The 27,863-nt window shown below is 39.1% G+C and overlaps 1 protein-coding gene across 1 annotated transcript in view; it reads left to right on the top strand.

Moving 5' to 3' along the window:
* The window catches only part of MET (MET proto-oncogene, receptor tyrosine kinase), a 216,442-nt gene that overhangs the window by 151,427 nt on the left and 37,152 nt on the right, over positions 1–27,863 (top strand). The window contains exons 11-15 of the mRNA XM_083366679.1: positions 3,209–3,424; positions 10,196–10,342; positions 17,412–17,571; positions 19,071–19,211; positions 24,326–24,553. Of these exons, the coding sequence (XP_083222805.1) occupies positions 3,209–3,424; positions 10,196–10,342; positions 17,412–17,571; positions 19,071–19,211; positions 24,326–24,553 (892 nt within the window). The remainder of the gene's footprint in view (positions 1–3,208; positions 3,425–10,195; positions 10,343–17,411; positions 17,572–19,070; positions 19,212–24,325; positions 24,554–27,863) is intronic.

The following is a 27,863-nucleotide window of genomic DNA, read 5'->3' as shown; positions in this document are numbered from 1 at the left end:
GGCTATATCACAAAATTAAGAAAATATTAATTAATTACTGGAGTTTATAGGTAGTGTTTATATTCATTACTTCATAGGTCGCATTATTGTTTCTGAAAGACATGTGAGGGTCTTAAAAGCCATGTGGGTTTTGTGAAAATGTTTCTTCTTCCATATGGTCTGTATTCTACCTGTGTTCACATGGGCAGGTGGTGGAAATAAAAATAATAATACTGAAATACAATTGAAATTTTTTTATTTAAAACAATTATAAACACTCAAAATAGATATTTCTATTTATTTTGTAAATACACATACTTAGTAGTTTATGTATTACATTAAAAATATTTATAAAAATTTAAAGTAACACTAAATCAAAATGCATCCTAACATAGTATGCATTTTAATTTAGTCTTAAAGGAAAACAATGTACTATTTCATGAAAGCATCACATTTTTCAATTGCTAAAACTTAAGTTCAAAGTCAAAATGTTGTGTCAAATAACATAACAGTAAGGGCATTAGAAATGTGATTTACTGTGACCTTTCCAATTAGTCACATTGCATCATCACGAAAGATCATTATTAGATTTTATTATCATTCTCTGAAAGCATGCTTTTCAGAGTCTAGGCAGATAAAGTAACAAGCTATAGATCCCATTCTAATAGATGACCACAAACTAGGTTGAAATGCCACTGTTAATTTAAAAGACATTTTTTACTCTGCAGTAGATAAGAAGTGCAATGAATTTGTATTAATGAAATGTGTTATGGTATTCTAGGTTTATTTGAACTATATAACTATATAATTATCTATTTTTGAATGCCTTAAAAGATCAGAGCAAAAAGTTTAAAATAGTTTTTATAAACAATGAACGAATTGCATGAGATCCTAATTCTAATTGCATATCATTGTTCCATGTATTAAGTTTTTATACTGTAATATATCTTATATGTTACATTTTCTTATATTCTTTTTGTAATTTAAGATAATTTTCTCTTTATTTTTTAAGTATGTTTTATTAATTTTTTAACATAATCACCTTAATATTCTGTAGATAGTGCATTGCCTGGGTTTACATTTAAAAAACATTCACTAACAGTTAATTTCTATAATCTATAATCCACATGATAACTTTACTTGATTTCCTCTTTTCCCCATAGTGTTCTCTTTTACCAACCTTAAGTTAATACAATTCTTGTTGTTTTAATGAGTGATAATTGAGTATAAAAGTTTTCTAATATTTCTACAAATAATAAACACGTCAATATAATATTCCTTTTCTATCTAGTCATTCTGGTTGTCTCATCCTATATCCTGTTTACAGTTCTTGTTTACATTTGTTTTTCCCTCAATGTTCTAAACGTTTGTACTGGTTAAGATTTTGTCAAAGTTAATTATATTTAAATGTTTAAATCTATTTTTCTTATGTAAGCCAACCCAATACTTTTACCTTTCTTAAGCAATAAATAAGACTAAAAAGAGAAAAAAAGAAGAAAAAGAATAAAAAAATAAAATAAAAAGATAGTATGCTACTTAAAATCCCTATTTCCTATAAGCTAACACATATTTATTTCCAAAAAAATTTCATTCTTTTTTTACCATAATTAAAAATGTATTTAATCTTTAAATATTCCATTTAATAAATCTAATCCAGACATGTCAAATTCACGACGTCACGTGATGTCGCACAACGTATCAGGACGGTTTTGCCATTGCTGGCAATGGGGTGGGCGCAGCTTCCGTATGACACATCCGGCCCATGGGCCGGCAGTTTGACACCCCTGCTCTAGTCTTTTAGCTCTTAGTCAAAACATTTTTTTAATCCATTTATAATTTTCTTAAAGTCAATCACCTTTAGATATCTAAAACATTTCCTTTATATAAGCCATTCCAACTCTTTTATATTACTCATATCAAGAAATAAAATAAAAAAGAAGAAAAAGGAAGTACTATGTTACTTGAGGGGCTCTTCCCTCTTAAAGTCAAATTCACCTCCAAATTTTTTCTATTTCTTTAACCATTCTCAAACAGGTGTTTCTTTTTTAAATATTCTCTCTGATAGGCCCATCATCTATTTTCTTAATTTTCACTTTAGCCTTTTTCTTTCACCCAATATCTTTCTTAATCAATATGTTCTGCTGGGTCAAAGAATCTTTCCATATTCTTATAGGTGTTACTGTAGATATAAAAAGTAAGTCAAGTACAGTATCTTTGTTAGAGGCATTCTCTTTAGATAACCTGTTACCTAATAGTTAATTTAAGATATTTAGTATATTTATAAAGCATGAAATGGTTTGCAATATTTCACCATACAGATTAAAAGTTGGAAGGAAGTTATTTAGTTTAATCCATTTCTTAGAGTAAAACACTTTTAGATTGCCATTGGGCTAAATGTGTTAAATTAGTAGAAGATAATAAGACACGTAAACAACAAGCAAGGATTGGAAATTGATGATTTTCTACATATGTCTAAACTACAACTTCTAACATACCTTACCTCACATTATCTAGATTCTAGACTGGGAGTTGTATATCAGCAACATCTGGAGAGCAACTATCATTGTGCTGGAACTAAAACCTTCTTGATACTGGTAGAAGGCAGTCCAGAATTATGTTCAATTTCTCCAGTCTGTTTCATTTGAATATTTGATACTCTGTCTTCGTTGAGATTTCCCTGCAAATTTGTTTTTCAAAATAGCATCTACATTTTTAAAATAAATAAAATCATTCAACATTTAAGTACATTTTTAGGCCTTTGTTTTTAAGTGGAAGTAGAGCTTTCTCTGTACTTTGAGTTGAGTAATGTCTTATTATAGCTGCATAAATAACTTTTTGTAAGAACAAATTATCTCAGATCTCTAAGTGTATACCTGCATTCCAATGAAGTAAATGGGGAAATCCATGCATATAGAAAACCAATATGCACTGAAGTTATACATATGTAGTTTAGGATTTTAAATAAAAAATGATTACTATATAATCAACATCTATCAGTGGTACATTTACATCTTCCTGCTTATGCTTCTATGGTCAACATAAATAGTCATTCAATATAATTTCCAATGCTTATACGCTTTAAGCAAATATTATAACTGCAGTGTGATTACAACAAAAAGATAAAACTCAGTCTTTCATATAAAACATTTTAGACAATAATATTAGTATCTTAGTAATATTAGTATTAATAATATTAGTAGATACATCTACTTAGTTTGCTTTTTTACAGGCATGTGACCATCGTTCAGATTCTGAAATAATCTGTTGTACAACTCCTTCACTGAAAGCCTATGAGCTGATGCTGCCTTTTGTGACGAAAATGTTTTTCATTTTTGATGGTGTCACTTCATCTGGTTTTAATTTTGATTATGTGAATGACCCTGACTTTACCATTTCTGAAACACCATTGTTGATTTCCAAGGGAAGTCAGAATGTAATAATTAAGGTAAGGTTTTATATGACATGCATGCTTTCACTTCCGTGGTTATCCTGGGCATTATGGAGGCATTACTTTATTAAAATAGTTATTGGCCTACCTAGCTGAATAGATACTGTGTTATACAAAAACTGTGATAATGATTTTAAGCAGATTTTAAAATGACAGATTGCTGAATAGTTTTTAATCTCAGAAGGTAAAAGATGGCTGGGTATCAGGCTAAATAAAAGTGAACTTTACTACTCATATATTAAGAAAGCATGTTTTCCCTTTCTCTTAGTACAAAATATGCAGGGTTTGTAATTTCAGTTGGTAATAATCTATTTTTAAAATAATTTCTAGTATCAGTTTTATGCCTTGAATGTATATGATATAGTTGTAAAGTTAGTAACTCTGAGCAACTTTATATAATAGTAAAAAAATCAAGAGAATATCATCATTTCAAATTAACAAATTGTATCAAAAGCTATAAAATTTTCTGAACGACAGCTTGCTGCATCTAATATTTGGAGTGAATAATTTAATGTAAGATTTAAATTGGAATGAAGTGGAGGAAAAAGAAGGTGGTTACACGTATGCAAGTTTCATGTATCTTATCAGTTAACACTTATAACATGTTTAAAATGCATACATGAAGATTTCCTGAAATCCTTGGATGCATGTGATTTCAGCAATCTCTTGCTCATTTGTGCTGGTGAAGTTTCTTTGTTCCAGAATAGCCTTTGAGATTTGTAATGGAGTGTTCTGGGAGGTTAAAATCCTTGGCAATTACTTTGTTCTTCTTTTCTGTCTGATATCAGATCCAGAGGGGCACTGCTGGCTGGTAATAGCATATATCATATTAGAGCAGGTGAAGAGGCCCCATATCTTGAATGCGAAGTTGTTGAACTCTGTGAAAAAGTTGTTTTTGTAAATCTAAACCTCTGGACTTATTGCAAGATCTGGTTTCCATGTTAGCATTCTCCTTTTGTTTCTGGTTGAGGCTGAGTAGTTTGTCTGTATGCAAAAATTGGACCTTGTACCCAGTGCCTGAGAAATTGTAGCATATTTGTAGAGTGGTTTATAGTCTATTAATAATATGTTTGAATGGCTTGAACTGTGATTTGAAGGTAACAATGAGTGGTATTATATTGTTTAGTTTTTGTGGCCTGTCTTGTAATAGGTTCTCTCATGGAATTGATTTGGCTGTGTTGATATGTCTGTTGATCTCATTGGATGAGAAGTTCAGTTTTCTGGTTTAATGCCATCAATTGAGCATCTCAAGTGGGTTAAAACAAAAGGAACTGTAGTACAGAGTCTGGCTATACACAATAGATTTGATAGTATGTTCTGCTAGCAATATGTAGGTATCTATGATGATTTGTGGGTTTGTTACATAATGTACTGTTTTGTGTCCATTGTGTAATTTAACATAAAATCAAAGAAATGGACTCAGTGAATCAACTTGAAAGTTGATAGTAGGGTGGAGGTTGTTGAAGTCTTTTATGAAATTTGATGAGAGATTCTTTTTCATGGCTCCAGATGATGGAAATGTCATCAGTAAATCTCAAGAACAAGAGGGGTTTCAGATAAGAGTTGAGAAAGCTTTGTTCAAAAAACGTTGGCATATTGTAAAATATGTGCCCATAGCATTAATTTGCAAGCATAGATTCCAGAACTCCAATTGGCAGAAATGAATTTTCAAACAAGTACAAATACTCAATTTACACATTTCATTATCATGCTTTGTTATGTAGTCATTAAGCAAACACAGCATAAAATTAAGTGACCAGTTAATTCAATGTCCAAAACGTTCTTACCAAAAGACTTTTTGAACTGGTTTTTTAATTAGTGCCAAAACAGAAAAGCTTTTACTTGCAGTAATTAATGGGGTACATTTTGCTTCCAGCAAATAAATACATGCAAATTAAAAGTGAATTCAAGAAAAACTATTTAAATAAAGTAATGACATATGTGTGCCTATATATTTATTCAGATACTTTAAAACCTACTTGTATATATCAGTCAATGTTAGAATGATTTAAAAAGGGTTTAAAAGCATTTGTTGAAAACGTGTAACAAGGAGCAACTTACGTGGAGCAACCTCATCATCATCATCATCATAAGTAAGTTGGAAGGGACCTTGGAGGTCATCTAGTCCAACCTCCTGCTCAGGCAGGAAACCCTATACCATTTCAGGCAAATGGTTGTCCAGTCTCCTCTTAAAAACTTCCAGTGTTGGAGCATTCACCACTTCTGGAGGCAGGTTGTTCCACTGGTTAATTGTTCTAACTGTTAGGAAGTTTCTCCTTAGTTCTAGGTTGCTTGTCTCCTTGACTAGTTTCCATCCGTTGCTTCTTGTCCTGCTTTCAGATGCTTTGGAGAATAGCTTGACTCCCTCTTCTTTGTGGCAGCCCCTGAGATATTGGAACACTGCTATCATGTCAGCCCTCACCCTTCTCTTTGTTAAACTACACATACCCAATTCCAGCAACCGTTCCCTATATGTTTTAGCCTCCAGTCCCCCAATCATCTTTGTTGCCATTCTCTGTACCCTTTCTAGAGTCTCAACATCTTTTTTACATCGTGGTGTCCAAAACTGGATGCAGTATTCCAGGTGTGGCCTTACCAAGGCATTGTAAAGTGGTATTAGTACTTCACGTGATCTTGATTCTATCCCTCTGTTAATGCAGCCTAGCACTGTGTAGGCTTTTTTGGCAGCTGCAGCACACTGCTGGCTCATATTGAAGTGATTGTCTACTAGGACTCTGAGATCCCTCTCGCAGTTACTACTATTGAGCAAGGTACCACCTATACTATACCTGTGCATTTGATTTTTCCTGCCTAAATGTAGAACCTTACTTTTTTCACCATTGAATTTCATTTTGTTAGATAGCGCCCAGTGTTCGAGTCTGTCCAGATCCTCCTATATTTTAAGCCTATCTTCTGGAGTATTGGTGAGACCCCTCCTCAAGAAGCCTGCCCTGAACCCGGCTGTTTTAAACAACTATCATCCGGTCTCCAACCTTCGCTTTCTTGCGACGGTTGTTGAGAGCATGGTGGCGCATCAGCTCCCTTAGTTCCTGGAGGAAGATGATTATCTGGACCCGTACCAATCGGGCTTCAGGCCCGGATACAGCACGGAGACGGCATTGGTCGCGCTGGTGAATGATCTCTGGCGGGCTCGGGACAGGGGTTGTTCCTCTGTCCTAGTCCTATTAGACCTCTCAGCAGCTTTCGATACCATCGACCATGGTATCTTACTGCGGCGTCTCAGGGGGTTGGGAGTGGGAGGCACTGTTTTGCAGTGGTTCTCCTCCTACCTCCTGGGACGTTCGCAGTCGGTGTTGGCAGGAGGGCAGAGGTCGGCCTTGAGGCCTCTCCTTTGTGGAGTTCCTCAGGGGTCGGTCCTCTCGCCTCTCCTGTTCAACATCTATGTGAAGCCATTGGGTGAGATCATTCGTGGTTTTGGGGTCGGGTATCATCAGTATGCCCTCGATGTGATGTCCTGTTGCCTGGAGGCGGTTCGGGTCTGGATGGGGAGGAACAGGCTTAGGCTCAATCCCGACAAGACTGAGTGGTTGTACCTGCCGGCATCTCGGGAAATTTAGGTTATTCCATCTTTAACTATGGGGGGGTGAGTTATTACCCCCCATAGATAGGGCCCACAACTTGGGCGTCCTCCTGGATTCACAGCTCTTCCTGGAAGATCATATAGGAGCTGTAACTAGGGGGGCCTTTGCCCAGGTTCGCCTGGTGCACCAGTTGCGAACCTATCTGGACCGGGATGCCTTGCGTACAGTCACAAGATTCTGCTTGAGTCCTGCAATCAGCATCTCTTAGTAAAATTGTTTTTTCACTTCAAATGGAGTCAAGAGTTTTACTTCCCTAAGTGATCAGACTGGGGCAGGTCTGTCAGCCAGTTGCTAAGTACTCAAATTTTGATTACTTTACCATGGAGATTCTGCAACAGTTCTAAGTGTGAGGACTGGCCATAAGTCACTTTTTCAGTAATATAATAAATCAGACAGTCACTAAACAAATGGTTCTAAGTCAAGGATGACCTCTAAGATTATCCAGGATCCTGGTATCATTCACAAATGTGTTACCTCCAGGAATTTCCTTCCCTAATTGCAAATATAGATGTTATATTTCAGCATTTCTGTATGTATCCTGTGTGTTGTTCCCTAAAACATGATTATATATACCGTATATACTTGAGTATAAGCCGAATTTTTCAGCCCACTTTTTGGGCTGAAAAATTCCACTTCGGCTTATACTCCAGTCAACAAAAAACTTACCGAGGACTTGTGCGCGGCCGAGGCTTTGGTGCTTCCGGGATCGCGCGCACCTCTCCCAAGCCACCGCCGTCCGAGACCTGCCGAAGTTTGGGGAGGTTTGGGGAGGTGCGCGCGCACCTCCCCAAACCTCCCCAAACGTCGGCAGGTCTCCGTTCCTCCGCGCCCTGCCTGCCTGCTTCTTTCCGCAGCGGAAAGAAGCAGGCAGGCAGGGCGCGGAGGAACGGAGACCTGCCGACGTTTGGGGAGGTTTGGGCGCCTCCCCAAACCTCCCCAAACGTCGGCAGGTCTCCGTTCCTCCTGCCGACTTTTGGGGAGGTTTGGGCGCCTCCCCAAACCTCCCCAGGTCTCCTTTCCTCCGCGCAGACCTGCCGACGTTTAGGGAGGTTTGGGCGCCTCCCCAAACCTCCCCAAACGTCGGCAGGTCTTCGTTCCTCCTGCCGACATTTGGGGAGGTTTGGGCACCTCCCCAAACCTCCCCAGGTCTCCGTTCCTCCGCGCAGACCTGCCGACGTTTGGGGAGGTTTGGGCGCCTCCCCAAACCTCCCCAAACGTCGGCAGGTGTCCGTTCCTCTGCGCCCTGCCTGCCTGCTTCTTTCCGCTGTGGAAAGAAGCAGGCAGGCAGGGCGCGGAGGAACGGAGACCCGGCGACGTTTGGGGAGGCGTCCAAACCTCCCCAAACGTCGGCAGGTGTCTGTTCCTCCGCGCCCTGCCTGCCTGCTTCTTTCCGCTGTGGAAAGAAGCAGGCAGGCAGGGCGCGGAGGAACGGAGACCCGGCGACGTTTGGGGAGGTTTGGGGAGGCGCCCAAACCTCCGCAAACGTCTCCGGGTCTCCGTTCCTCCGCGCCCTGCCTGCCTGCTTCATTCCGCTGCGGAAAGAAGCAGGCAGGCAGGGCGCAGAGGTCCGGAGACCTGCCGACGTTTGGGGAGGTTTGGGGAGGTGCGCGCGCACCTCCCCAAACCTCCCCAAACTTCAGCAGGTCTCCGGACGGCGGCGGCTTGGGAGAGGTGCGCGCGATCCTGGAAGCACCGAAGCAAGTCCTCGGTAAGCTCCGAGCGGTCACTTGCTTCGCGTCTCCTGAGGGAAGGGTGGGCGACTGGAGTGGGCGTGTTTCCTCGCCTGCTGGGCGCCGCGATTTGCCCGGGGAACGCGCGGGCCCCGAATGGCAGCGTGGAGCGAGGAAGCTGACAGCCAGGGCTTCCCCGAGAGCCGCGGCCACACAGGGTATTCCTGTGTATTCAGGCTTGCAAAATGGCGGATCGAGCCTCTGCTGGCGGCAGAGGCTTGCAGAACGGCGGATCGGCTTATACTCGAGTCAACAACTTTTTCCAGTTTTTGGGGGTGAAATTGGGGGTCTCGGCTTATACTCGAGTCGGCTTATACTCAAGTATATACGGTACATAAGATTTCCAGAGGCTTAGGAAATATCTGTAACTCCCAAACAATGACCAAATATTAAGTATTTGTCCAGATTTATTCTGTGACTGTAATTTAAATAAATGGCAATTTACTGCTGAATCGTTGCAATGTGTTTTTTGAGAAAATTTGTGAACACTTAGCCAATATTTGTAGATTTGTCCCTTATTAGCACTTGGATAGAAAACCACTAGAAACTCTAAGGCTAAAGGACTGGAAATTGAAAACAAAATCCCAGATGTAGTAAGTGGCAAATTACTTTAAGAGTGATGCTAAGAAAATTACATGAATTGGTCCTTATAATCATCAGGAGTCAAGCTTATCTCAAAGGACAAACTGGACGCGGGACAGGCCCCCCCTCACTTGCGCTAGCACTGTGGGGTGGAAAAACAGAACGCTGCACTACAGGGCACAAAAACGAGCCACTGCTGCGCCTTGGGGTGCAAAAATGGGACCCCGCTGCACCACAGGGTGCAAAAACGGGCCGCCACAGGGCACAGAAACAAGGCTCTGCGCCACACATGAACAGGGAAGGGCTAGTATCACATGGGTGCTAGCCCCACCCCGTTTGCGGCACGCACACACACACACACATGTAAAATGCTTCCCCCTCCCTTTTCTTCCGGTCTGCCAACTGACAAAGGTTGGTGACCTCTGATCTATTGTGTTGTAGCCATCCTGTTCTGCACTTTGATGTAAGGTACTTAGTATGTCTATAAAAAAATTTTTATTCCCATTGAACTCCAGTCTTAGTGACAGGCAACAATTTGTGAATCTATTTAGACATTTTTAAGACCCTTTGTAACTTTGATTTGAATAAAGAATAGCTATTGGGAAATGTTAGGAAGATAAACTTAACCAGTGTATTGCTGTAATTATCTGAAATGTCGAGTTTTTCTGCTTGATCATTTGGTAACTTCCGTACACCAAGGAATCTTATTTAATCTATTGTAATGGCCACTGAGAAATGGCATTTCTTATGGCATTTTGTTAACTATGGAAAGAATAAATACAATCCAGTATTTATTCTGCCTTTTGTTTTACTACTTCTCTTTATTATGTTTAATTAATGTAACTTTTTTTTAGGGAAGTAACATTGACTCTGAAGCTGTTAAAGGTGAAGTACTAAAAGTTGGAAACCGGAGTTGTGAGAACATCACCTTGAAGTTGCAGTCTGTTTCTTGTACCATTCCTAAAGAGCTGCTCAAAACCAACCATGAATTAAATATTGTGGTAGGATATTTATGTTAATATTGCACATATGATTCAGTTTTAAACGTCACCTTTTTTTACTAACAATGCCTACTACTCTGAATTTCTAGTTGTTTTTGTATGTTCATTCTGTCTTTCTCTAACTTTGTATTAGGTGAGTAGCAGCAACATTTAAAATTGTTTGGAAGTATGTAGTTTTTGCATTCTTAATCTGGTTTGAACCAATCATTCATACTGTATTTTACATTTCTTTTTCAAATTTGTAATTATTAATTATGTTTTTGTAGTATTTTGTAGTAACTCCTTTTTGTAGTATTTTGAACAATTGAATGCTCTCATAAATATTCTACTTCACTATTAATGCAATCTTATAGGAAAATATTTCTCCATGTGACATCATATTTTAGCTAAATGTATGAATTGGAAATTTGTCTGCAATTCAGAATCAAATTTGCAACCATAACTTGGCATTTTAAATTGTGAATAAAGTTTGAGCTTTGCCTTTTAATAATCCTTATTATTTGCATAATTCTTTCTCTGTCTATACATATTTCAAAAAAAATGTAGAAATACAGTATGTCACACAGTTCAATTCTCCAGGTATTTTCTTGATGAAATATTAGTTTTTGTTAGCTAAGCACCCTCTTTTATATCATGATTACATTTATGTTGCCAATATTAAAAGACAAGTCTGCCAATATTGAAAGAGGCAATTTACAAGGGTGTGTGTGTGTGTGTGTGTGTTTGAAATATTAGATATATGGATCAAAGTGAACGTGAAGCATGCCAAACTACCTTAGGAATAAGTAAACATAGATGAATTGGAATGGAACAATTAATTTCATATTATTATAAATTATTCATGGAATGTCTGTACAATGGAATAGAATGATAGTAATATACTGCTGAGTACTATATGAGCTTGACTATAACCTAATAAACAATAAGATGTTATCTGTTAAAAAATAGTGGATATCCAGGAAGAATCAATACGAAGATATACGTATATTAGGAATCACAGAACTATAGGGCTGGAAGGGATGTTGGAGGTCTTCTAGTCCAAACCCTTGCTCAATTATTGTTCTGTTCCAGCCTACGACTGGCCCTGTTTGAATGTCAGGGACAACCCCTTTTTATAGTCAACAGGCTGAAAAAAAACCAACCAAGTTTATTTACAAAGAGTTCAAACAAAAGTTAAACGAAAAGTTCAAGAGTTAAACCAAAAGTTCAAATAAGAATTAATAACAATAACAGACCAGGGCTCTAGCAGAAGATCTTCAAACGGTTGCCTTCAGCAACCAGCACCTCCCACATCTTCCCCTTTTATCAGCAGTCCCAAGGCGTGGCTTCTCATTGCCTTCTCCTGAGTTGCCTCATTGCCTTCCTCTGTTCTGCTCTGGTAGATTGCCTCCTGCTCCTAGTATCCCTGAACAGAGCCAGCTGTGGATTGTCTTCTTCCAATCCCTCATGCTCACATGGCTGAGTCTGAGGAGGAACAAGATGGGAGGGGCCAGGCTGAGAGTCCTGCAGTGTATCAGAACCTCCCTCTGACACCAAAGGCTCTCCAAACCCCTCTTCCTCCTCCTCTTCAGAATCATCCGACCCAGCTACCGGTACCACAGGCTGACGTTGAATCACAACAATTATTGCATCCTGGACAAATGTCTACCCGGTCTTTTCTTGAAGACCTACAGTGATGGAGCATCCCTAACTCTGGGATGCAAGCTGATCCATTGATTAATTGTTCTAACTGTCAGGAAAATTCACTTTAGTTCCAGCTTGGATCTATTTTTAAGCAGCTTCCACCTATTACGTCTTATCTTACCCTCAAGATAATAAGTCAACCCTCTTATACCTGTGACAGCCCAAAACACCGAAAGACAGTTCTCATGTTACCCCTAATTATTCTTTTTGTTATGCTAAACGTATCTAGCTCCTTAACCATTAATCATACAGTTTAGCCTCTAGATCCCTTATCATCTTTGTTGCTCTTTTCTACACTCTTCTAGGATCTCAGTGGGTTTTTTGTATTGTGGTAACCATATTCAAAGTGTGGCCTCACTAGTGTAATGTAGAAAGTTACTGTCATTCTTGTGATCTTGATGCTATCCCTCTATTGATGCAGCCTAGGACTGCTTTGGGTTTTTTGGCAGCTGCAGTACACTGCTTGCTCATACTTATGTGGTGGTCCACTAGGACCCTAGCTAAAGTAGGAAGCCAAAAGATAACTGGAATAACAGGCAGGTTTGGCCTTGGAGTACAAAATGAAGCAGGGCACTGGCTGACAGAATTTTGTCAAGAGAATACGATGGTCATAGCAAACTTCCAACAACCCAAGAGACAGCTCTACACATGGACATCACCAGACAGTCACCACAGAAATCAGATTGACTATGTGCTCTGCAGCCAAAGATGGAGAAGCTCTATACAGTCAGTAAAAACATGACCAGGAGCTGACTGTGGCTCAGACCATGAGCTTCTCGTTGCAAAATTTAGGCTTAAACTGAAGAAAGTAGGGAAAAGCACTAGGCCACTCATGTATGAACTAAATCATATCCCTGATGAATATACAGTAGAGGTGACAAATAGATTTAAGGAATTAGATCTGATAGACAGAGTGCTTGAAGAACTATGGAGGGAGGTTCACAACATTGTACAAGAGGTAGCAACTAAAACCATCCCAAAGGGGGGAAAATGCAAGAAAGCAAAAAGGCTCTCTGAGGAAGCTTTGCAAATAGCTGAGGAAAGGAGGGAAGCGAAAGGTAATTGAATGCAGAATTCCAGAGAATAGCTAGAAGAGATAAGAATGCCTTCTTAAATGAACAGTGCAAAGAAATAGAAGAAAACAATAGAATAGGGAGGACCAGAGATCTCTTGAAGAAAATTGGAGAGATGAAGGGAACGTTTCATGCAAAAATGGGCATGATAAAGGACCAAAATGGCAGGGACCTAACAGAGGCAGAAGAGATTAAGAAGAGGTGGCAAAACTACACAGAGGAACTATACAAGAACAAGCTTAACTTCCCTGATAACCACGATGAGGTGATCACTGACCTTGAGCCAGACATCCTAGAATGTGAAGTGAGGTGGGCCTTAGGAAAGCTGAGCAACAACAAAGCTAGTGGAGGTGACAGTATTCCAGCTGAGCTATTCAAAATCTTAAAAGACGATGCAGTAAAAGTGCTACACTCAATTTGCCAGCAAATTTGGAAAACTCAACAGTGGCCACAGGATTGGACAAGATCAGTTTCCAAATTCCAATTCCAAAGAAAGGCAGTGCCAAAGAATGTTCAAACGATCGTACCATTGCACTCATTTCACATACTAGTAAAGTTATGCTTAAAATGCGACAAGCTAGATTCCATCAGTATGTGGATCAAGAACTACCAGAAGTACAGGGAGGATTTTGAAAAGGCAGAGGAACTAGAGATCAAATTGCCAACATATGCTGGATCATGGAGAAAGCTAGGGAGTTCCAGAAAAAATCTACTTCTGCTTCATAGACTATGCTAAAGCCTTTGATTGTGTGGATCACAACAAACTGTGGCAAGTTCTTAAAGAGATGGGAGTACCAGACCATCTTATTTGTCTCTTGAGAAACCTATATGTGGACCAAGAAGCAACAGTGAGAACTGGACACGGAACCACTGATTGATTCAAAATTGGGAAAGGATTCCAGCAAGGCTGTATATTGTCACCCTGCCTATTTAACTTATATGTAGAGCACATCATGAGAAAGGCAGGGCTAGATGAATCAAAAGTTGGAATTAATTTTGCCGGAAGAAATATCAACAACGTAAGACATGCAGATGATACCACTCTAATGGCAGAAAGTGAAGAAGAACTAAAGAGCCTCTTGTTGCGGGTGAAGAAGGAGAGTGCAACACTTGGGTTGAAACTTAACATTAAGAAAACCAAGATCATGGGATCCGGAGAAGAAATGGAGGTAGTGACAGATTTTATTTTCCTGGGCTCCAAGATCACTGCAGATGGGGACTGCAGCCAAGAAATTAAAAGACGCTTGCTCCTGGGGAGGAAAGCCATGGCAAATCTAGACAGCACACTAAAAAGCAGAGACATCACCCTGCCAACAAAAGTGTGTATAGTTAAAGCTATGGTCTTCTCAGTTGCAATGTATGGCTGTGAAAGTTGGACCATAAGAAAGGCTGATTACCAAAGAGTTGAGGCCTTTGAACCATGGTGCTGGAGAAGACTCCTGCGAGTCCCTTGGACTGCAAGGCGATCAAACCGGTCAGTCCTAGAGGAGATCAACCCTGACTGCTCTTTAGAAGGGCAGATCCTGAAGTTGAAACTCAAATACTTTGGCCACCTAATGAGAAGGAAGGACTCACTAGAGAAGAGCCTAATGCTGGGAAAGATTGAGGGCAAGAGAAGAAGGGGACGACAGAGAATGAGGTGGCAGGATGGAGTCACTGAAGCAGTAGGCGTGAGTTTAAATGGACTCCAGAAGATGGTAGAGGACAGGAAGGCCTGGAGGAATGTTGTCCATGGGGTCACAATGGGTCAGACACAATTTTGCAACTAACAACAACAACAACACAGTTACTGCTTGAACCAGCTACTACCTATTCTATACTTGTACATTTGTTTTTTCTGTCTAAGTGTAGTACCTTACTTTTCTCACCACTGAGCTGCATCTTTGTGGATAGGGCCCAATGCTGAATTCTGTCTTCTGAATCTTGAGTCCATTTTCCAAAGTGTTGACAATTCTTCCCAGTTTGGTGTCATCTGCAAATTGATGAGTTCCCCTTCTATCCCCTCATCTAGATCATTTGTGAAGATGTTGAAGAGCACTTGAGAAACCCCATGCTTCCTTCTTTGTAGATGTAGTTCCATTAAGACTACATACTGAATACAACTGCAAATCCATCTGGTGGTGATGCTGTCTATCCCACATTTCTATTTTATCAAGAACTAGGCTGTGGTCTACTTTGTCAAATGCCTTACTGAAGTCCAAGTAAAGTATATCCACAGCATTTTCCTGATCCACTAATTTAGTCACTTTATAAAAGAAAGCAGTAAGGTTTGTCTGGCATGTTTTGTTTTTAACAGACCCATGCTGGCTTTTAGTAATTGCGCTGCTCACAAATCTCCTGCTTCTTTTCCAGGATTTTCCCAGGTATTGATGTCATGTGATTAGTCTATACAGTAGTTTCCTGGATCCTCTTTTTCCCCTTCTTGAATAGTGGAATGGCATCAGTTGTTTTCAAATTCTCTGGCAGTTCCCCTCTGCTCCAGGAGTTCTGAAAGATTTTGTTCAGTGGTTCTGAGATCACATCAGTGTTTTCACTATCCTGGGATGTAAACCATCTGGCCCTGGCAATTTGAACTTTTCTAAAGTGGATAGGTGTTTTTTTTTTACCAGCTTCTTAGGACACAATGATAGAATGAATTCTACGGAAAATTGCAAGAAATACTAAATGCAATACTAGGAATGGTAGAATGAATTCTACAGAAAATTGCAAGAAATACTAAATGCAATACTAAGAATGGTATAGTATTGATCTTGGATGAGTAGAATGGCAAAATTGAAGAAATGGAGGAACCTCTGTTTACAAGATGATTGTTATGACATGTTACTGCCTGCTTAACTCAAAGACATATTTTTCTAGGACTGTGTATCTTCTGTAAGATTCTGCCAACAGGATACAACAACAAGGACATACTGTAGATAGGAAGCATCTTTCCCACTTCAGATATTAATACCATACAAACCTCTAACAAAGCCCAGAATAGCTAGAGGCAATGGCTTTTTGTGATAAACATTTGTCTGTAGAGACTGGCATTGAGAAAGCATTGAGTAGATAATAGATGCCTTTGAATTGTGGCTATGGAGACAGTTATTATGAACATCTTGGACTATATACAAGCAGATGGTGGAAAGTATTTGGCAAGGTTGAGAGAAGTAAAAAAAAAAGATAATAGATCAGGTAGATTGCTGACATCAAAGATATTATTGGAATGTCTTTGGAAGAGTTACAAGTTACTAGTAAACATAATTCAGAATGAAAAATATTTCTTCATATAGTTGGCAGGAACTGAATCCAACTTGATAACAGCTAACTAAATTCCAGTAATTACTGTATAAGACTGATGATATATTTTTACCAACAGAACAAATGATTTGAGTAGGAAAAGCTGTCTCCCATTGTAATCTTAAGGAACGTTATAAGCTATTGTGAAGTACAGAGCATGGCATAGTTTAAAGTTAATCAGTGACTTCTTACAAAAATGATCACATTGTTAATTTGGTGAACTACCTATAAAGCAAATAAATCAATATGAAATATTTATTCAGATAACTGAATAAATGTTTAGACCAGACATGTCAAACACAAGGCCTGGGGGCCAGATCAAGCCCGTGAAGTGGTTTCATGTGGCCCGCGAAGCTATCCTGGAAACAGTGAGGGAACGGCCCCCACTGCCTTGGCCCTGGCCCAGAGACCCTCCTTCTGCCAGAGACCCTCAGATCTGTCCCACTCCTGCCCAGGCCCCCATAGGCACCCTTGATGCGAACGATGTAGAGCTGGCCACGCCCACCCAGTAGGCCATATGCACTCTAGCCACGCCCACCCTGGCCATACCCACCAGGCCCCCTGAGGGCAACCACAATGCTGATGCAGCCTTCAATGAAATTGAGTTTGACACCCCTGGTTTAGACAGTTTTTTTCTTATCTGCAGAATTGAGCAAAACCTCTCGAATAAGCCCTATTAATTACTCAGTGAACTTAATGCATGCTGCATTATTCTTTGCTAAGCAGGGAATCATTGAGCCAGCAGACAAACATAGATATAAATACTCTTCCTCATCCTCATCATCATTTTTGCTTCCTTATTAACTTGGACATTTTTCCTGGGTCAGAATAAGGGAATAAGAGCTACTGATAGCAGAAATAAAGAACAAGTAGAACTTGTAGTGGATGTGTGATAAAATGTGTATTATTGGTGAAACCAATGCCTGCCCAACTTCCATAAATAAATTATGCTGATTTTTTGTCATTGTTGCTACATATACAGTATGTGTGTGTGTTAGTACATTTTAGAATTTTTGAATCTATCTATCTTTCAGTGGAAGAAAGAAATTTCGTCAACAGTTATTGGGAAAGTAATGATTCAACCAGACTCAAATTTCACAGGACTCATTGCAGGCATTGTAGCAACAACATTTTTTCTCTCGCTGCTAGCATTTGGATTTCTCTTTTGGAGAAAAAAGAAAAAGCAAATAAAAGGTGATGATCATTAATTCTTTCCTAGAGTTTATTTAAAACTGCAGTAATTCTTTCTCAGCTAAAATATATTCCATGAGGTAAGAGGGTTAACCAAAACCGCATTTTCTATTAATGTTGAAGAAACTATAAATAATAAGAAAGCTCTCTTTAGCAAATGAAAACTCTTTCCTAACAAACAGAAAGATTTGCAGAAAAAATGTACTTAGTTCTTTGCATCTGTCTCCCTTACAAAAGATACAGGACAGATTACCTGAGCCTATATTGACTTACTCAGGGAGGGATTTGGAACTGCTAATACAGATAATAGGCACGTGGATGGTGGTGTCAGCGCTGTATTCTTGGATTAATAAAAGCCTTTAACAAAATTCCTCATCAAAAGCTCTTTAATAAACTTAGTGACCTTTGAATAACTTGATTCATGCTTTTATAGATTATTAATTGGTTAAAAAAACCAAAAAATAAAAAGTAGGAATAAGTGAGCGCTGTTCTGTATGGAGGGTAGAAAGTATTGTTGTTGAAGGATCTGTGTTCAGACTATTTAACTTATTCATAGATGACTTTAACTTGGGTGTAAACAGTTTCTTGGCCATGTTTGCAGATAATAATGAATAAGATATGCAGAATAGTAAAAACCAAAAGTCAGCTAATCCATTAGGAATTCTTCAAACTAGCTTAATGGTCAAATAAATAGTAGAAGCAATTCCATTTTAGTACAATAAGTGTAGGCTGAAGAAGCAGGGTAGAAAAAGGCAGTCCAAGTAACTAGACCAGGGGTAGGCAACCTCGGCTCTTTTATGACTCATGGACTTCAACTCCCAGAATTCCTGAGCCAGCTGGCTCAGGAATTCTGGGAGTTGAAGTCCATGAGTCATAAAAGAGCCGAGGTTGCCTAACCCTGAACTAGACAGATCAAACCCCCCAAACCTCTGCATATAAGTTATCTTAGAAAAAAGGGTTACAGAGGAAAGATATGATTGGTTCATACAATCATTAATGACACAGCAAGTCATGTGTAGTAGCAGAGGTAATTCCCTCCCCCCCACCCCCCAAAAAACCCACTACAAAAAGGAAGCATCCAATAAAGCTGGTTGGAAGGCGATTTAAAACAAGAGGAAGCATTTGTTCATATAATGTATGAGTGATACAGTAGATGTCAGTTTTTGTAAATAATCTCTGTGGAATTCATTGCTACATAATGTGGTACTCATTAACCTAAATAACTAAATTCATGGAGGACAGGTCTATCAAAGACTGTAGGCCTTGAAAACTGTTTTCTCTAGGTTGCCTTCTGCCTGCAAGCAATCCAGGTTCATCTACTTGACCATTCTTACAAACAAAATGCTGGAATAAGATAAACCTTGGCCTAATCCAGTATATGGTTTTGATCGGAAAGATGAGATATTTTAAAAAGCATAAGAATTGTTGTTTGTTCCATTATGAATGATAATAATAGAAACATCAGGGTTTTTTTGTAATATTGACATTCTTTCTTCTATAAGATTTAGGTGGAGAGATTGTTCGCTATGATGGAAGAGTACACACTCCTCATTTGGACAGGCTTGTAAGTGCAAGGAGTGTAAGTCCTACAACTGAATTGGTGTCAAGTGAATCTGTAGACTATAGATCAACTTTTTTGGAAGGTACAGTATTACCATTTTTCTCATTAATAAATAGCAAAGGATTGCCAAATATTAAGCTATGTGGTTTCTATAATGAGATATACATTGGTATCTTGTCATTTGTCTTAGAAAGGTTTGTTGTATTAGGTAACATGATTTTTGTTACATAGCACTGATAGTGTTACCCAGTTAGGTAATGAAAGGTCTGCAAGAAAACAAAAAAACCTCAGAGAGCACTAAGGACCCCACTGTTGCATATTTATGAAAGTCTGTAACATGCTGAATCTGTTATAAAACCAACAATCCTCCTGCTTGTCTTCATCACTATTATGATTTTCCCCTTTTAATGATTTCCATATGCCACAATGTAAAGATGCTGATGATGAGAATAGTGAACCAATTCTTGCTGTAATTTCTATGAGAATGCTACCTCAAACAACAATCTTCTGCAAGTTTTATGTAATTCAGATGTAATTGTTTAAAACTACTATGTTTCCCCAAAAGTAAGACCTACGATGAAAATAAGCCCTAGCTTGATTTTGGGGGGTGGGCCTAATATAAGCCCTACTCCCAAAATAAGCCCTAATTTTGGCGCGAGGCACAAACCTAAAAATCAAGGCGGGAAGGTGGACCCTTACCTTGCAGCCAGGCCTCTCCTCACTGGCCCACTTCTTCTGCGGCATCCCTAGGCCTGCATTTCACAGTCAGAGGCCTTCCGGAAAGGTCTGACTGCAAAATGCAGGCCCGAGCTCCATTCTGAGCTACAGAATGAAGCTGCTCCTTCAGCCACAGAAGAGGACCAGCTGGGTGGGGCTGTCAGTGCTGGAGGTGAGTGAAAAAGAAACCCCTGAAAATAAGACTTGGTGCCTCTTTTGCAGGCAAATAAATAAATGAGACCTGGTCTTATTTTAGGGGAAATATGGTACTTAGCACATTTCCATCATCATACATCCTGAATCCGTGCCCCTCTCTTTGTTTCTTTTTTTCTTTTGATTGCCAGTATATTGCTAGTATATTGATGCCATCCGAGGTGAAATTTTAATTTGTGCAGTAGGCCTGTTCCTTATATTTTTTCCCACCAGATTCACCAAAGTTTATAGATAGAGTATTATAATTTACTCATGTAGTCTTTCTCTCATGCACTGTGCTTCCAGAAATGCATGAAGTCAATGGTGAACCTGTGACCTTTCACGATACTCATACTCAAAGACTTTTGCAATTTGTGAAATTTTGGACTCCTGTTTTATGCTGTCTGATCATATATAGGTAGTCCTTGAGTTATGAGTGTAATGGAGCCTGCACATTCCATTTGTAACTCGGAAACTTGTGCGAGAGAATCTCATACCTTGAATAAGATCACTCCCTGCTCGTTAACATCTGCATGGCTCGTTAAATGAACATGAGGTATCTCAGGGTGGGGAAGGCCATGGCGGGCCTAGTGATGGAACAGACGCCCAAGGCCTCCCTGACTCACTAAAATACTTCATGCTTTCCCCTCCCTTCATGCTGTGCCGGACTCACCTTGAAAAGATCTGTCTCCTCTCTGCTGTGGTTCCTGCTGCTGCCTGGATCTGAGGCTGAGATCTGAGGCTGCTGCTGCCTGGATCTGAGGCTGCCTGGATCTGCGTGCCTCCAGAGGCTGGATCCGGGCATTGGAGGCCTTTTCCAGGCTGATGCTGCCTGGAAGTGAGGCTGGGGGAACTTCTGCATGCCTCCAGGCCTCAGAGGTCTTTTCCAGGCCACTGTCGCCTAGATCTGAGGCTGGGGAATGCTTCCATGGCCATCTGGAGACCCGTTTCCAGGCAGCGGCAGCCTGGAAAAGGCCTCCGGTGTCCAAATCAGGCATCCGGAGGGCCACAGAAGTGTCCTTGTAAGGGTGAACGACTGCCATGGTGCCACAATATTCATAATTTCAGGATTTGCTCGTAAGCACTAGGGGGTGCTTATTGTGGTAACTTCGAACGTTTGCTAAAGGAACACTCGTAACTTGGGGACTACCTGTAAATCTCACTATCAGCATCCTAATTTGTAGAGTGGCAGTAATGTGAAGTGTCCATGCACCTGCAGGATGTCTTTAAAAATTCCAAGTAATTCTAGGACATTATCCATCTTAAGGCTGCTTCATAACATCATTTTTCTTACATATTTGGAAAAAGAATAACACTTAAATTAGTGCTGCTGAATACATGAAGCAACATGTCAGGTTGTATCAAAGTTCAATAAAGCAACAGCCAATCAAAGAAAAATACCTGTTGTAAACTGAGATATCTGACTTAAGATCAGAACTATTCATGCTAAACCTAAGAATGCTTATTCCAAGCAGGGCTTTTCAACCAGTGGTACAGGTACCACCTGTGGTACATTGGCACATGGCAGGTGGTACGCGACCATCCTACAAAAGTGGTAGCGAGGAGGGGAATGAGCTGAACCGGTGGCAGCACCGCACAAGCCTGAGCGAGAGATGGCTAGAGCTACAGGGCTCAGCGAAAGCGCCAGGACCAGCACTTCTTCGGGGCTGTCAGGGCTCAGCGGAAGCACCAGGATCAGCGCCAGGCTCCAGGTGGAGCCCGGCGCTGATCCTGGTGCTTCTGAGCCCAGAAGAAGCACCAATCAGCTGGAATGTTGCAGCATCTCCAGGGTCTTGTGATTTACATTCAGATGCTTGGCAACTGATTCATATTTATGACAGTCACATATCCCAGGGTCATGTGAAGTGACCAAAACCTGCTGCAGCCACCCAGCGGGGGGGGGGCATGTGATAAAAACCAAACACCTCCCACCCCACCTCTGCTGCCAATCCTCAACAGAAATGCTCACAACAATGAAAACCTCGGACAGGAGGAAGAGCATCACCGGGGCAGGCAGGCAGGTGTCTTGCTCGGCTGTGGCTTGGGGGGCACTTTTTTCAGTGCCATTGTAACTTCAAACAGTCACTAAGCGAACTGTTGTAAGTCGAGGACTACCTGTACTTCATCACTTTTTTCCTTTTTTTTTTTTGGTCATCAAGTTTTTGACACCTTGCTAGGCAACTGATGGTACCCGGACGTTGCCATATCCTAAAAGTGGTACAATAGGTGAAAAGGTTGAAAAGCCCTGGTGTAAAGCATTCAAAACTCTGAGGCTGCAACCTCTTCCAGAGTCTTGGCAAGGCTGTTTCATGGATTTTTCCAAATGTTCTACTTGCCAAATGAAGTGGCTATGAATGCACATACAAGGAATGACAAGGTATAAAAATCCTTGAGGTACTTGGGCTGAGCACTGCATAGAAAGCAGTTATCTCAATGCTTCAACAAAGTGCTTCACAAGTGAGCTTTGTAAAGTGCCTTTTCAAATGCTTTGCACAGTGCTAGTGATGCATCAGATCAGGCATATACAATCATTTAGGCATACTATAAACAGGTCAGTATACTGTATGTATAAAAGTGGTCTTTCTCTAAACTCTGGAATTGCTAGCCTAAACTCTCTTTAAGTAAAAATAAGATTAATGTATGAGTAGAACATCCTGGTCTTATTTCAACATAGATGGCTACGAAGAGAGTACTTTCTGTTTACAAATATAAAGAAAATCTCAGCACAGGTAGGAATGCTTTTATGTCCTTGTAAGAAGTGTTCACATTGATTGCTGAACTGTACGACACACAAACCAAACATTTCCTGACAGCATTATAATAGACCATATTTTGACTACAATTATATCTCTCTACACACACACACACACACACACACACACACACACACACACACACACCAGGTACTTGCAGCAAAATAAACATAAATAGAATTCAGTCAATAACATTGAGAACAGATCCAGATGTATAATCCAGATGTGTTAATTAAAACTTCAAGAATTCTTAGAAATTGAAGGACCATGTACTGGGAGATGAAGGATTTAAGAATTGAAAGTTGAGGGACCCTAGTTTGGAGAATGCTACTCTAGACAATGAAGCAATGATTATTTAGGTTTTGGATATCAAAAGTTATTAACTTCCAATTGTAAGAAGAGATGGCATACAAATGTGAGTAAATTAAATAAATAATGCAATAAGTTAAATAAATACAAGTATAATAATCAGCATACTATTATGCTGGAACACTTCCTAGTGCATTGTGTCTGCCAGAACAAGGTCTCATTTAAAGATTCTCCATTGTTTGCTAAGAAAGGGAAAGAGACCCACACATTTCCTAGGCTTTGTTATCAACCATTTCCTTGGATTCAGAGTAATGAGAATAGCAGTGTTTTGTTTAGACACATTTTTATTCTGCTAACTTGTCTATGCAAATTAATAAAGACTGATGTTTGATCAACCCTATACATTATGGTTCTTAAACAAAAATAGTAAGTGCATTTACTGTACTTAAAAATGTTAAATACTAAAAATTCAGGAAATGAATAATAAAAGTCAATTTCCTATTTGAATATTTACCTCTTGATAAATATAGTTACAGTAATTTGGAAAGTATTAACCAGATTTTAAACTGTTCATTAAATAATAATTTGAAAATAACCAATATCCTTTGTTATTTCTTTCTTCTGTTCTCTAATGTGTAATGTCTGTTTCCATAAAATTACTACAAATTCAGATTGTTTTTGTTACAATTTTGAGCTTGGTTCAAAATACAAAATTGTTAGGAAATTCTACAAAAGAAAATGTGGTTTGCACCATGGCAATTCCGATTAAGGTTTGCAGTAGAACAGTATGTTTTTGAGAGTTGGGATGTCAATTAGTGTTTAAAAATAGTTTTATATAAATGGTGTGAAGAAAATATTACCCGAACAAATGAAAGACAAATTATAGTATACTGTATAACGGTTTGTTTTTGCAAGCCATATTCTCTTGGTCTATAAGGGCTTCTGATTCTGTTTCCAAGCTTAGCTCCACCATTTTAAATGAATCCTGCAAGCCAGATATTTCTGTAGGATCATTGTGAAAAGTTCTCTCTCAAGGGCATAGCTACTGTGTCTCTCAAGTCGCAGATAAGCTGGTTCCTGTTACAATTATTATTGTTTTAGTAATCATGTGTTACATTATGTAATAAGGTGAAAAATAAATTTTAAAATTAAAACTAAACAGATAAAAGAAAGTCTTTCTGTGGCAGAATTTGCTATTGACAAAGATGTTTACATTTTCTTATAGACCAATTTCCAACTTTATCTCAGAACGGATCTTGCAGGCCAACCCAATATCATGTGGACCTATCTCCTATTCTGTCTACTGGAGACTCCGATTTAGCTAGTCCATTGTTACAGACTAATGTTCACATTGACATCAGTGCCTTAAATCCAGATCTGGTCAAAGAAGTTGAGCATGTTGTTATTGGTGCTGATAATATGATTGTGCACTTCAGTGAAGTAATAGGAAGAGGTAGGTGTCTCAATTGTATTTTATATTTACACATTTAATTTCAAAAATTTGGCTTTATCCCTGCTTATGTTGGGATGCTGAATCATTCAATCTTATGCAATTTTATACTACATTCCATTGGGGACTTCCCAAAAAATCATTCAATGCATCAGAGAGTACATCCAACATCAGAAATCACTTATTTGCACACAGGAAAACTTCAAGAGTTATATTTCTAAGGTTAGGAAGGTCTGATATTGTAAACGTGTTAAAGAATTTGTTGTGCAGAGGTCTCCTTGTGCTACCAAAGAGTTGCACAGACAAGGAAGGGTACTGAGAGCAGCAAGAGTCACACAGTAAGAGTACACTGAGTTGTAAAAGTAAAAAGTATTTTACTTTGAGGTGGTGTAAAAACAAAAATGCACAGTCAAAGATAAACAGTCCAAGTCATAAACAATAGCAACAGTCCAAGGAGTAATCCAAACTACAAAGTCTTCTTACCGGTCCAGAGGTCAATACACAGTTCAGGCTTACAACAGTAGTAAACCAACAGCAGAGCAAAAACAGTAATAGTAGAGATCAGTGAATTCAGAGAGAGAGAGAAGCTACGTTCCTAGCTTCTTCTTATGGCCATGAGAACACTTACACACCCATTGGCCAATTAACTTCTTAAAGACATAGTATTATGGTTAATATATTTTCAACCCAACATTGTAGGCTAGCACCATATGCCTAACATTCTCCCCTTTGGGTAGAATAATATATAACTCTTACAATCTTATGCACATTCTTTCACAATTAGCATTGTGTTTCACAGTACTTTGTACCTTCGTAAAATGGTCTGCAATATTTACATCAGATGAACAATACTGTAGCTGTATTAATTTATCCTTGATACATTGTGTGACATTTAAATAACGAAGATCAGTATATTTAGATCTTGTTCTTACTGCAGCATTATTTGCCATCTTTATTGCAGCTTGATTGTCCTCATATACAATGAATAGATCATTTACATTTAAACCCATATCTAACAATAATTGTTTGTACACTAGCAGTTCTGTACATAACACTGATAGACATGAAAATTCAGCCTCCATTGTAGATAAGCTTATGTGTTTTTGTCTAATGGACTTCCATCCAATCAAAGAATCACCCAACATTATAGCCAACCCTGAGGTAGATTTACGAGTGCTTGTATCAGAGGCAAAACTCGCATCTGCATATGCTGTGAGGATTAACTCACGATTTGGCTCTAAATATAACGAGTAGTGAATAGTTTGCTTCAAATACCAGTTTGTTTTCACTATTGTTTCTTATTATTTTTATTGTTCAATCTGTATACATTCCTTCCTCTGTACACCGCCCCGAGTCCCTCGGGAGAAGGGCGGTTTATAAAAACTAATAAATAAATAAATAAAATAATACTCGTTTAGCTGATTGCCAGTGTCTAACAGTTGGATTATTGTTGTACCTAGCTAATTGGTTTACACAGTAAGAAATATCAGGTCTAGTCCAATTACTAAGATACATAAGACTTCCTATCAAAGATTGGTACATAGCCTTATCAAATACAGGACTCTCAACATTAGTGTCCTTAAAATCCATAGCCATCAGAGTTTTTGCTGGTTTACACATTTCCATATTGTATCTCTTTAATAACAGATATTTTACTGGCTTGCGATACCTTAAAACCCCTATTCGTTTTCACAATATCTAACCCCAAATAGTGGCTAATTTCTCCAAGATTTCTAATTGTGAATTTATTTTGCAATCTAGAAATGATGGTTTGTGCTTCTAACTCAGTTTTTGTTATTATTGCAATATCATCTGTGAATAATAAAAGAAAAGATAATGCTCCGTTGTGATCTCTTCTAAACAAACAAGGATCAGCATTACTGGCTACAAAACCTAATGCACTTAACTCATTAACTATACATTTGTTCCACTCATAGCCTGATTGTTTCAATCCATAGAGGCTTTTCTTTAATTCCCAACAATCATGGTCTCTATCACTGGTCAATCCTGGTGGTATTCTTAAATAAATAGTATGTTGCAATGGAGCATGTAAATATGCAGTTTCAACATCTACATGGTTAACCATATATTGGTTTTTAGCTGCCCATACTAAAGCTGCTCTTAAAGTATTTGCCCTCAGACTGGGTGCAAACACTTCATCATAATCCTCAGTAGTTTGGGCAAAACCTTGTGCAACCAAACGTGCCTTATGGGTTATGGTCCCATCTACACCCTTCTTTATCTTATATATCCATTTGCAACCTATAGCTTGCTCACCAGGTGGCAGTTTTGCTTTCTCATAGACCTTAAGATCCTGCAAAGACTTCAACTCCCTGTTCATTGCAGCTTTCCATGATGCCTATTCTTTTTCAGGATACATCCTGATCTCATCATAGTTAGATGGCACTGAACTAACTTGACATATTACACTTGCTTCATAGCGATCAGGTGGACGTCTGATACGCGTTGAACGCCAAGGAATTACAGGGCTTTGAGTTTCTAACTCCTTTCCTTCCTCTGATTCATCTTTAATCTCCCCTATCTCCTCTTCATCTTTTATATTTACAGGAGATGTATTATCATTACTAGTTATGTTATCATAGGAGTCCTCAAACACTAGAGGATCAGTATTAACAGTTACTTGCTCTAACATATCCCAACCAACGTGCTCAAGGAATTTTGCACTAGAACTGTTATATACATTAGTTGTGCCCTGTTCCCAGAAACGATAGGATCTGTGGTTAGCTTCATAACCTACAAAGTATAATTGCCTAGCCCTATGTTGGCCTTTACTCCTGAGTTGTGCAGGAATGTGGACCCAAGCTGGGGTGCCAAACGTGTGCAGGTAATCAAGGTTTGGTTTTTTACCATGCCATATAGTATATGGTATTTTACCAGTAGAAGTATTAACAACTATATTCAGAACATGGTTTGCACATTTTGCTGCCTCCCCCCACAGTCTATCTGTTAAGCCAGAATCTTTTAACATGGTTCTAATCATGGCTTGTAACGTTTGCCCACGTCTCTCAACAAATGCATTATGTTGAGGCCTATAAGGGGCTGAACGTTTATGCTTAATGCCAGCTGATTGTAGCATATCAACAAAGCGCTTATCTATAAATTCAGTACCATTATCAGTAATTATGCACTGAACCTTTCTCTTTGTTTTCCTCTCCACGAACTTCAGCCAGTTTGCAAATTGTTGGAAAGTGTCTGCCTTTGACTTAAGCAGATAACAAAAACCATAACGAGAGTAGTGGTCCAATATACTTAAAATATAACATGACCCTCCTAAACTTGGTTTCATGGGTCC

Source organism: Vipera ursinii (genome assembly GCF_947247035.1).
Source record: "Vipera ursinii genome assembly, chromosome: 6".
In the NCBI taxonomy this organism is placed as follows: Eukaryota; Metazoa; Chordata; class Lepidosauria; order Squamata; family Viperidae; genus Vipera; species Vipera ursinii.
This window is presented reverse-complemented; position numbering and strand designations above follow the sequence as displayed.